Source organism: Chelonoidis abingdonii, chromosome 1 (assembly GCF_003597395.2).
Source record: "Chelonoidis abingdonii isolate Lonesome George chromosome 1, CheloAbing_2.0, whole genome shotgun sequence".
Classification (NCBI taxonomy): Eukaryota; Metazoa; Chordata; order Testudines; family Testudinidae; genus Chelonoidis; species Chelonoidis abingdonii.
The window spans coordinates 262,207,251-262,218,803 of NC_133769.1; the positions used below are offsets into that span (position 1 = coordinate 262,207,251).

An 11,553-nucleotide genomic window follows, 5' to 3' on the forward strand; every position below is an offset into this window, starting at 1 on the left:
AGGAAACCCTTTTCTCCAGCCTTTACAGAATTTAAGATTAAACCGGACTACCTAAACTGTAGCAAAAATCACTTTATAGTGTTCAATAATGATAAATATTCCTGGCTGATCTCTTGTTTTGAAAATCCTTCTATAATACAGGCATTCCACTCCCACTGGGATCAAACACTAACCTTCTTGGAGCATGGCCAAAATATCATTGTCACAATGCAGAATATAACAAAACTCATCTCTGCTCTGGAAATAGGACAGTATTTCCCCCTTAAAATTATTACACATCTTACAAAACTATCTAGTTTTCTACAATAAAATCTACAAAAATATGCATCCCATACACCTCACAACCTACTTACAGGGCCATGGCTGCTAAAAAACCTTCAGTTTCCTTGCTTTTCTAGAACAGAGACTCTATAACAGGGGTCGGCAACCTCTGGCACACTGCTCGCCAAGGTAAGCACCCTGGCGGGCCAGGTCAGTTTGTTTACCTGCCACATCCGCAGGTTCGGTGGACCATGGCTCCCACTGCCTGAGGTTTGTCGTCCCAGGCCATTAGGGGCAGCAGGAAGCAGCGCGGGCGAGGAATGTACTGGCCGCAGCTTCCCACCACCCCCATTGGCCTGAGACGGTGAACCGTGGCCAGTGGGAGCCGCGGTCCGCTGAACCCACCAACGTGGCAGGTAAACAAACTGGCCCAGCCCACCAGGGTTCTTACCCTGGTAAGCCGTGTGCCCGAAGTTGCCGACTCCTGCTCTATAATGAGGCGAAAACAGTAGAGAACATGATCTAGACTGGATTTCACTTCAGCTTTAGATACAAATAATTAAGGTCCTAAATCATTAACATATATGTTGCCTTAAATAATTACTTTTAAAGCATATTTTATTATAAACTGTAAAAAAACAAACAAACAAACAAAAAAAAACCACACCCTCATGACTGGAAGTCAGTTCTGAGTTTCTCTTGCTACAGTATAAAATTACAACTATACAAGAACATATAAGAAAACCTGGCTTCAGGTTTTCAAAGGTAATAGAATGTCTTTCAGATTAAAAGTGAATGCATTTTAGAAGTAACAAATATTAAGGCTAAACATGTACTGTCAAGGCCATCCCTAGCTATTTTGGTGCCCTACGCGGCGGTGCTGTGTGGGGCCCCACCCCAGGCCTCCACAGGGAGAGGCTGACCCCAGGCCTCCGTGGGGGACGGGGCGGAGGAGGGCTGGCCACTTCCTGCAGGAAGTGGAGTGACCCGGTCCCAGCCTGCTCTGCTCTCCTGGCTCCCAGACTTGCGGGGAGGGGGGCGCTGCTGGGAGCCAGGGAAGCAGAGCAGGCTGGGATTGGGTCGCTCTGCTTACCGGTGAGTGCAGACCCAACTGCTTCTGGAGCCCTCAGGAGAGTGGGGGCGGGGCTAGGGCAGGGGTGGGGCAGAGCAGGGGTTGGGGTCCTGGGGAAGAGCTGGAGCAGCAAGCAGCAAGCAGGGCACCAGGAAATGTGGTGCTCCAAAATTTCATGGTGCCCTATGCAGCTGCATACTTTGCATATGGGTAACAACAGCCCTGTGTACTGTGTTCAAGATTTAGGAGCTTAAGTAGTTTTCTGTATCTGTTTTCTAAGTTAGACTGAAAAGCGAAACCACTATTTGTAAGAAATAAACTGTAGTATGCATACAGGTTCTAATTTAAATATTAAAATATTGCTCAAACACTTGGAAAAACGATTATGACATCAAAAAGTAATACTACAGACCAGATAGCCATTCAACAGAATAAGAAAGTATGTTATGGTTTACGTTAACAGGCCTGAACATTCATTCCTTGTTTATTCAAAACTCCACTAAATTTAAAAAGAAGTTTGGAGGTCAGAGAAACATAGGACTGGGCCTTACATTTATTTGGTTCTTTAAATGTCCAAACTATAAGTTCTGACAGCCTGTCCAGAGCCAGAAACTGGCTTACAGAGCTTTTATTTCTAATTCTGCTTATCGCTATTATTTTTTTTAAGACTACTCATCCATTGAATACTGAACCCACCTATGATTTTAAAAACAAAAAATAAAATAAAACAACTGTTCATTCCAACCTGATGGGCTATAAACATCATAAGCCATATAGGCTTTGCTGTCAACGTTGACAAAACAATTGGTATGCGATCACTGTTACTGTCCATTCTACGTAAACATACAGAGAGATCGTCAATATAAATGACAAATCTTGAAAAAAGTCTGTATTACTATGCACTGCGTACTTGATTAGACTCTAGTCCACACGCCTTCTGTAAAGGGGAAAAAACAAAACAACTTTGCATAGATGCCAATTCTAAGGATATTCTGAAAAATCCAGACCCTGATAAATTCATAAATTAATTGGGCCAGGAGGAAAATAAGATTCAAGGTATTTTTGTCAAGAAACGTAAGTATTTGAAGAATAGACCCTCAAGCAGGTGTAAACTGTCATAGCTCCACAGCACTGAACCGAGCTACTACAATTTGAGGATCTGACCCTTAGCCTGTACATAAAGTATACCTTCACATAATTCAATATCTAGAGCAGGGATTCTCAAACCTCATTGCACTGCGACTCCACTCTGACAACAAAAATTATTACATGAACCCAGGAGGGGGGGGGGGGCAAAGCCCAAGCCCCACTGCCCCACGTACGAGGGCCAAAACTGAAGCTCAGGGGCTTCAGCCCCAGGTAGGGGGTCTTTAATTTAAGCCCTGCCACCCAGGGCAGAAGCCCTCAGGCTTCGCCCCATGTGGTGGAGCTTGGGCTTCAGCTTCGGTCCTGAGTCTCAGCAAGTCTAAGCCAGCCCTGGTGACCCCACTAAAATGGGGTCACGACCAACAGTTTGAGAATCGCTGATCTAGAGTGAAATTCAGGCCCTACTGAAGTGAATGGCAAAACGTCCTTTGACTTCAACAGGGCCAGGATTTCAGCCGTAATGTTCAAAACATGTCAGACATACCCACTGTTAAAAATCCCAATACATGTTATTTTCCCAGATCTTTCTCATTACTTTGAATTAACAAGCATGATGAAAGCCTTGACAGCAAAATTATTACTGAAAAGCGTTCAGATCTATATTTCTTTTTTCAATTTTATGTAGACTATTGTTTTATTCTGCTGCAAGACACATACTTGTTTCCAGATCATTTTCAGTAAAGGTTAAGCTCCATAACATATTATATACAACTGCACATTATATATAATTGCATCCCATACAGATCTGAATGTGACACGAACTGACCAGTTCTTATAGACTCCTTTTCCAAAATGTTCGGTCAATATTTAGAATTTGTTAGAGCTTTTTTTTTTTTTTTTTTAAATATTAGTACAAACAGCATGGCAAGACATTTTAATTCCATTTACAGACAAAAAAAAATCACAATATTGAAAATAAGTCAAAGCTAGACATTTATTTTCAGATACTATCACCAGCCATCGCACAAATATTTTAAATATAACATTAGATCTTATTTATGCTATAGAATGAAGTACCTATTGGTGGAGAAAGTGCTGCTGTCATAGCATTATAATTAAAGTTATCGCCATATGATCGGTGATTTGCTCTCTGAGGTGGACTAGTTGGTATAGACTGTGACCTTTGTGATACTGTAGAAGAAATTCCTGCCAACATCTGTCCCAACATTTGTAACATCTGGAGTTCTCGAGCATGCTCAGCTTCACGGCGCTTGTCCTCAATTTTAAGCCGCTGCTCTTCATATTTGTAAAATTTCTCTTCTGTATCCACACTTTGTTGTAGGAATTTTTCCATCATTTTATCCAGTGTTAAATTTGCATGGCGTTTTTTTGATCTTTTGGGTTGAGAGAGTGGTTGTGTACTGGTTTGAGCATTGATTTGTTTAAAGCCTAAAACAAAATGGATAAAATTATATTCAAATCTTCCAGACATACTACAAAGAATGAGTAAATAGTAAAACTGTTCCCCTTGTGAAATGCAGATCTATTTTGCCATATCAAGGTATTATTTTGTTTCAAAATTAGGCATGATTATTTCTGATGATTTTAGGAATACCAAAATAGGGAATACATGCTTATCCAAAACATAACGTGAAATCAACTAGGCACATCTTTTAACTGCTGTAGTATTAAACTTCAAAAATAGGAAGAGGTTTTTTGATCTTTTAAACAGGTTTGTGAAAGCTATTGAATGGTATAGCCTCATTTGTGTATTGCAGGTAATTACACTAATCAGAATTGAGTTTCAGCCTGCTGGTGTTTTAGATTTGCACTTCAAAAAAGATGGTAGTGTAAACAACACTTTGATGAGATTTATGTATAAAAAGGAGACTGGTTAAATGTCAACCAATTGGCTAACTTCTGAGTGTTCCGAAGACAGATTCAGGTTTTAGACAAAATACACACAGCACAAGATTGGACTTTAAAAAAACATTTGTGCAGAGTACAAAGGGCAACAGGGAAAGGGGCAGGCTTTATCTTGCTTTCTATATTTCCCACCCCCTTCAACTGTACTACTATACAACTGAATCAAATACAAGTTCCTGAAAAGGCCCACTTAGGTTTTTGGCCAAGTAATGACAGTATATAGCTAGGAAAACATTCTCTTTGTTTTTACCTATTATCATAGAAAAATATTTTTAAAAAATAATAGTTACACAGTGAAACAGAACTGCATAGCATCTATAGCAAAGTTTAAACATAGCAGGAGTGATGAGGATGCCACTCTTTTTATCCAGAACAGTTTGACACCTTCTATCTTATCTCTACATTAATTCCAATTAGTTTCCTACTGATAACAAAGGAATGAAAACCAGCAGAACCTTCATTCTCCCTCCCTCATAATGCAACTATTTACTTGGTATTTTTAAGAGCTTCATGAACTACAATAATTCCTTTCAGCTCCTGTTTTGGTTCTGGGAAGAGTCAAAGGGACGAAACACTGGGATAGGGAAGGAGAAGAGAAATTAAATGGAGGAGATAGGACTCCATAGTGGGGGGAAGGGGTTAAAGAGACTAAAGAAGCTTTAATCCAGTTTCCCTTGAAGAAGATGAGACGGGTCTGGAAGGGAAGAGGCCAGTGCAGAAGCGATTGGAAGCACGTTAGCTAGAGGCGCTAGTACGTCTATTGTATGGGGGGTACAGAGGATATGGGGGTGACTACAGGGGGAGGGATTCCCCTACCGGCGTGCATACGGGGTGGGGCTCCCCGGCCCGGCTGCGGGTACTCACTCTCGGCAGGCGGCACGGGGATGGCGAACGGGGGGCACTCCACCTTGATGGGGTGCTCAGCGTAGGACGAGCACTCGCCCGAGTCCTCGGTGAAGTGGTCGTGGGGGGACTCGAGCTCGGCATCCTCGTCGAGCTCGGTGTCGGGCTCGCGGCTGTTGTGGGGGGTGCCCGGCGTGGGCGGCCCGGCGGCGGGCTGGGCGCTGTCGCGGGATGGGCCGCGGCTCGGGCGCGCCTGTCGGCCCCCCCGGCAGCTGAGGATCCGTCAGTCTCTGTCGTAAAGTACTTGCAGATCTTCGGCGGCCCGCTCTTCTTCAGCCCGTCCCGGGCCTGGTAGTACTGGCGCTTGAGGCCTTGATGCGGATGCGGCAACTGCTCCGGGGTGCGCTCGAAGCCCAGCTCGCAGGCGGCAGCCACGTCCCGGTAACATGGCTGTTCCGAAAGTTCCCGTCCAGCGCCGACTGCACGTCGGCCTCGCCCAAATCTCCAGCAGCGCCGCGTCTCCAGGTCGGACCACAGAAGCCCCGCGTGTTGGTGATCATCCTCGGCGCGGCCGGCGCTCAATGGCGCGCACCGGAAGGGGGGATAGCGCCGCCGCCGGCCTCCCTAACCCGGCGGCCGCAGCGGCACAGTGGCGAGAAGAAAGCGAGCGCCGGGCCCGCATCCCCCCCGGGCGCCCGCGCAAAACAAAAGCTTTCCGGCCGCGGCCCGTCCGGTCCCCCCCGTATACAGAGCCGCGGCCCCGCAAGCGCAGGGCGCGCCCGCTGCAGCCAGTCACCCGGGCGCGGCGTCCCCGGGCGCCGGAAACAGGAGCGGCTGGGCTGCAGCCCGCTCGCTGCTCATTCACACTGCGCTCCCCGCCGCCGCTGGCCGGAGCCCGCACGCTGCCCTCCCCCTACACAACACCCCCCCCCAACACAGCGCCGCAACGAGCTCGGCCAGACCCCCCCGCCGGCGTCAACAGCACTGCGCGCGCAGCTACCTCACCCCGCACGCCGGGGCTCAGCCGGGCCGGCCCGCAGCTGCTGGGAGCGGGGGATGCGCCGGAGCTCCGAGCTCGCTCAGCCGGGCCAGGCCCAGGCAATGCAGCGGGGACCGGACACACAGACAGCACCTGCCGCTCGAGTCAGGCTGCGGTTGGTTCCTCAACCAACCAACCGGCCCCGGTGGCCGGTCCCCTCAGCCCTGCTCTCTGCAGCTCCTGGCAAACATCCCACTCCCCGTGCGTCATGCTCCCGGGGAACTCGCTAGTTTTGTCCATTATCATCCTCACGGTAAAAGGCAGGTGTGGGAGTTTTGCGCCTGGGTGTATTATTTTTAGTCCAGACGCACTAGGAGAGGTCATTATGTTAGGCGACAGGCAAACACCGAGGCCCCTACGCTGAAAACTGGTCCAATGTGATGCGGACCCCCTTGTTAAAAGACAGCTCCTGCCCTGAGCAACCGAAACAGCTCTTCAGTAATCATCGATATCTTCTTACCAAACACCAGCTCCAAAAAATAAAGCTTCCTGCTATAGCTCCCCCCACCCATAACGTTGCCTGCTATATACATCTCACTCCTATTTGGACGCTAGTGAGTTTCACTTTGTAGCTGTCACGCTGAAACCCTGGATTGCGAACATGGCAAGGGAAAGCCTCCGTCCAACTGACTACAGAACAGTTTATAATCATTACACACTTTCCATGTATACTAGGTTTTATATAAAACGATGAAGGCACAATGTACAGGTTGGACCTAAACATTAGGTAATATTTGTACACAGCGTTGTAGATGCAAGACGACTGAAATCAAATTACAACTCATTGCTGTTCTCATATAGGGCCCTGCGTCTTACAGCAGGAAGCACAACCCTCTTGCTGAGCTCCTTCTTCCAATGCTTTCCGTGGCACTGCTCTGGGAAAACACCCATCCACCCACGCTTTTCTTTCTAATTCCTCCGCGCCGCGCCTGTAAAACCCCGCAGGGGAGTCGGGGGGGGGGGGTGCCCTAAAGAGCATCAACTCTGGGCAACCCAAACCAACAGGCAGTTTGTCTGACGAGTAGTGACCCTGCTTGGGTACAGGACAGTTTGCTTTGTCCAGCCGTTTTCAGAAAGCCAGCGACACACGCCCAGCACACACCTGTCTGGCCTGTGCCGAGCTGGGAAAGCTTCCGCCATTCGCTTAGGCTGGCTGCAGCTGCCGCCCACACAAAGCTGCGGCCCCCCCACTCCCTACTGGCGAGACCCCCAGTGGAGAGGGCTTATACCTTCATCATACTGCAGCCAGAAGATCGTAACTACAGCCGAGGCCAGTGCTGCAAGCACACAAGTGGTGACAGTTCCCCTTTCCCAAATCATCTCGGGGGGGCCTGGGAACGGGCCCCGCACGCCCCCGCTCTGCACTCTCCTCTTACCTAGCCACCAAGCGGGGCTCACACCACCTCCTGCCAAACACACAGGCAAGTACCTGACACAACTCATCAGCGCTGCTTCCGGCTCCGAGCCACCGCGCGCTGCCCACACAGGCCCGGAGTTCCACGCCTTGCTCTGGGGCACACCCACCAGCGGCAGCCAATCCCGGCTCTAGCCGAGCTCCTGACAGACACGCCAGAGCCTGCTGCCGGCTACAGCGGAGTAGGCCGTCCTGCTGCACTTGGGCTCGAGAAGGTGTCAGGGCCTGCTGAGAGCATTTTACCTGCTGATCTAAGGCAACAACTATGCACCAGAAGCCACCTCTCCCACCCCCTGCTGCACAGATGAGAAAAGAGTGAAGGTTTCCCCACTCCTGCTTGAAGTGGAGTGCGAACAATATTATGCATTGGCCAAAAGACAGGTGGAAATGTAGGAAGGAGGGGAACACCTAAACCCAAAGCAAGGAACAACATGGGCAGTTGGATTTTGAGGGGGGTCACTGCCCAGTACTAAATCCAGCCCACTCTTCCCCTCCAGAATCCAAGACCAAAGACAGAAACTGCTTGATTCTCCCTCATTCTTACTTCTTGAGACCTGCTTGGAGCCCAACAGATTGTTAAATCTGTCCTTTAAGAAGTTATCAACGTTGCAATTTGCAATGTTGCCAAAGGATCTGAATTTAGTTTAGGATTGTTGCTTGACAAAAGATTAGGGTTAAAAATCCAAGCCCAGAATGCTGTTAAAATGTAAATGAGACTGTTCAAATCAGGATTTACTTTTCATATACAAAATAAATTTATAATATAGGCTTTTCAAGTTGATGGTTTAATTTTTTTTATCCTATAAATTACATTTCCTATTTTTTAATTTGATCTCTTCTTTCAAAAAACTCCCTCATCTGACCAGGGTTATCTGTGTGACACTCTGATTTATGAGTGAGAATCATCTCTAAATTGCTATTAATATCTCTTGGTAGATCATTAAAATGGGATTATTGAAGTACTTCCATTAACTCCAGAACATGCCAGGGTGAATGGAAATGCCATGATTATGGACATCCCTAGTTATATTTCACATATGAAACCCGGGTAACAAATGAAAAGAGGAGGCTAGCCAATGAGGTTGAATTTGGCTCATAAGAAATCTGAGACATTAAGGCTCAGGACAGTTTTATTTTCTGTCCCAGATTCATGCACAGTTCTACCAAGAATACTTTTGATATCAACTCATATAAACACCTGGTCTAACAACAGGGACAAAGTCAGTACAGTTTTAATGGTTTGGTCAATTCTTATTCTGGTAGGGACAAGGCAAATGATTTTCTCCAGTCATTTTATTAAAATTTAGGGTCACTGTCAAGTATTAATTATTTTTAGTTGCACTTCCTTAATATAGGTTCTTCGTGTTTGCTATGAATGTAAAAAAAAATACCAGTTCGGGCAAATTCCCTCTGTACTCATTTAGCATGAGTAACCTCTTTTTTCCTGAGCTGATGTACAGATTGCATGGCAGCCCAAAAGAAGTCCAGTTGCTAATGCGCTTTAGCTTTTCCAAGAAATTTGACCCAAGGAATGGAATATTATGCTGTGGAATTACAATGTTCCAACTCCAGAGTAAACATGTCTGGAATCTGGCACTGGGGACAGAGGTCATGTAGTCACCTTTGAATCTTGTTTCTGGTGATCATTTGTCCATTGGCGGATGAGGAAGAAGAAAATGAATGTCTGTTGACTCCCATCAAGGCATCTCCTGTTTTTAGTATGCAGGATACTGGCAGCTGCACCAAAGACATATTTTGTGCTAAATATAAAATGATAGATGACAAGATGGGAAGTTGTTTATTACAGAAATGTTTGTTTCAGTGTTTCAGTCTTCTGATGTAGCAGGATCCTCTGAAGTCTGTTGATGCAGCAATGAAAGGTACTCCTCCAGAAGCTTTGTTTCTCAGTTACTTTGGGGTTTTGGGGGAATGCAATGATAAGGCACCTTTGCGCTCCCCATATTCTGAGGCTGTTCAGTGGCTGGCCTGGCAGAGACCCAGGATCAGTTAGAGCAGCTTCATTACTGCTCTAAGATACACTCTGCTTCCCATAGGCGACGGAGTCAAAGGAGCCTTAAGCAGAACAAAGAATCACCTGTAACATGGCCTGCAACTCCACATCTAAGGTTGAGCGAGTGATCCAGGCTCCCTACTCTGGTAGTCATGGCTGCAAACCTGAATCCACAGAGCACATTCCATAAATATCCCATAATGATTAATGTCCCCTAACTCCATTTACTTATTTCAAAAGGTTTTATCCAATTGGGTGATAGGGCAGAGAAATTACAATTATTTATAAAACTAGATATAGTCACATCCCCATGGCGCAGTGAGAAAGAGTAACCACAAATACATTTACTTCAGGTTAATTTTACAGTCTGTGTTTCTTTCTTAGCAACTGGTCCTGATAGTTCCTTCACTTGCTCACTCTCTTTCTCTGGTTTCATTTCTCCAGCTCCCTTGCATGCTTTGTACACTCTTCTTCTTAACCTTTATGCTGCTCCTCTTTAATTCCTCCTCTGTGACTGGGCCGCGCTGTCTCTTCCCAGCTCTGGCTGCTGTTGCTGGCTGCACTTTCGTCAGACCTTTCTTTCTCCTCCTCCCATCTACTTCTTCCAACCTTCCTGGAATTTTCTGGCTCCAACTATCTGTCCCTTCTCCAGTTACAGAGTCACCTGACACGTGCTGCTCACTGCTTGACTAGCTTCAGAGAATAAAAACATTGGTCCCTGAAACTTGCTGTTATGCACAGGGAGAATGGCCACCAATGGCCTACCTAAAAAAGTCTCATTTTTAAGAGCCAGGAAGTATGTCTCACTAAAGATGAAACAATGCAGACAAATGTTTGAAGACTTGGGATGGTATTAGTATATGGAAGGAAGGAGTTCTGTTTGTGGACTGATGGTTACAAAGTGTATACACAGTTGGGATGGAGATAGAATTTCGGCAAGGTATCTCTACCTTTGGAAAATGTTAGCCATTATTTTCTTATGTGTGTCAATTCTTGTCCCTATTCTCAGGCCCCTTATATATTGCTTCCTGACCATGATAACTTTGGACCCTTTTTAAAGTAGGTGCTCACCTGGGTCCTTCCCTTTCCTTAGCTGTTGTGCAATCCTTGCCATAGAAGGGGAGCAGGGACATCAGATGACAAGCCACAGGGCCCATTACCATATCTCTCCAGATTCAAAGAAATTGCCAGTCTGTCAGAGAATTTATTTAAATTAATGATATATTCAAAGAGTTTAGACATTTGTATGGAGCAAAGGAATGCAAGAAATAAAAATCCAGTTAGTATATTGCATTTTAAGAATTTACCGCAGGTACGGCCGCTCGCAACTCCCAGTGGCTGCGGTTCACTGTTCCCAGCCAATGGGAGCTGCGGGAAGCAGCACGAGCTATGTGAACCGTGGCCACTGGGAGCTGCGAGCAGCCGTATCTGTGGATGCTCAGATAAACAAAGTGTCTCACGGCCCACCAGGGGCTTACCCTGAACAAGCCGCAAACCAAGTTTGGGAACACCTGACTTAGGCTAATAAACACCTTTCCCCCCCTCCGCAACAAAACGAACCCCAAAATGGTGCAGGAGTAAAAAAAGCTTCAGGCAGAAATCCTGCGGCAATCCAGTTTATTGCACTGAATGCAGCATGTATGATTATGTGCCCTGTGGGCAGGTGGCATATGTGTGCATTCAGTGCAAGGAGCTCATGGCCCTCTGAGACTGAGTACAGGTTCTTGAGTCCAGAATACCTGAACTGGAGGAGTTAAGGGAGAGAGAAAGGTACATAGATAAGACTTTCTCAGACAGAGTAGAGCGGTCCCACCCTCCACTCTGACAGCCTCTGTACTGTTGAGGAGGATGAAAATCTTGGGGATGGAGAATCTCAAACTGGACTGGAGCAAAACAATTGC

General features: G+C 46.5%; 1 protein-coding gene across 11 annotated transcripts in view; it reads right to left on the reverse strand.

Moving 5' to 3' along the window:
• NAXD (NAD(P)HX dehydratase) overlaps positions 1 to 7,713 on the reverse strand; it is an 84,569-nt gene extending 76,856 nt beyond the window's left edge. For 2 of the 11 annotated variants that reach the window (XR_012654993.1, XM_075061491.1), the window contains exons 1-2: positions 7,457 to 7,597; positions 3,497 to 3,868 (exon numbers count right to left, since the gene is read on the reverse strand). Coding sequence is in view for 10 of the 11 variants with exons in the window: in XM_075061491.1 (XP_074917592.1) it covers positions 3,497 to 3,868; positions 7,457 to 7,547 (463 nt within the window). In the remaining variant the exon portion in view is untranslated. Of the gene's footprint in view, positions 1 to 3,496; positions 3,869 to 5,209; positions 5,867 to 7,456 lie in introns of those variants that run through there. The other 9 variants (XM_075061492.1, XM_075061490.1, XM_075061497.1 and 6 more) reach the window with 6 other exon arrangements.
• Positions 7,714 to 11,553: the final 3,840 nt, after the last annotated feature.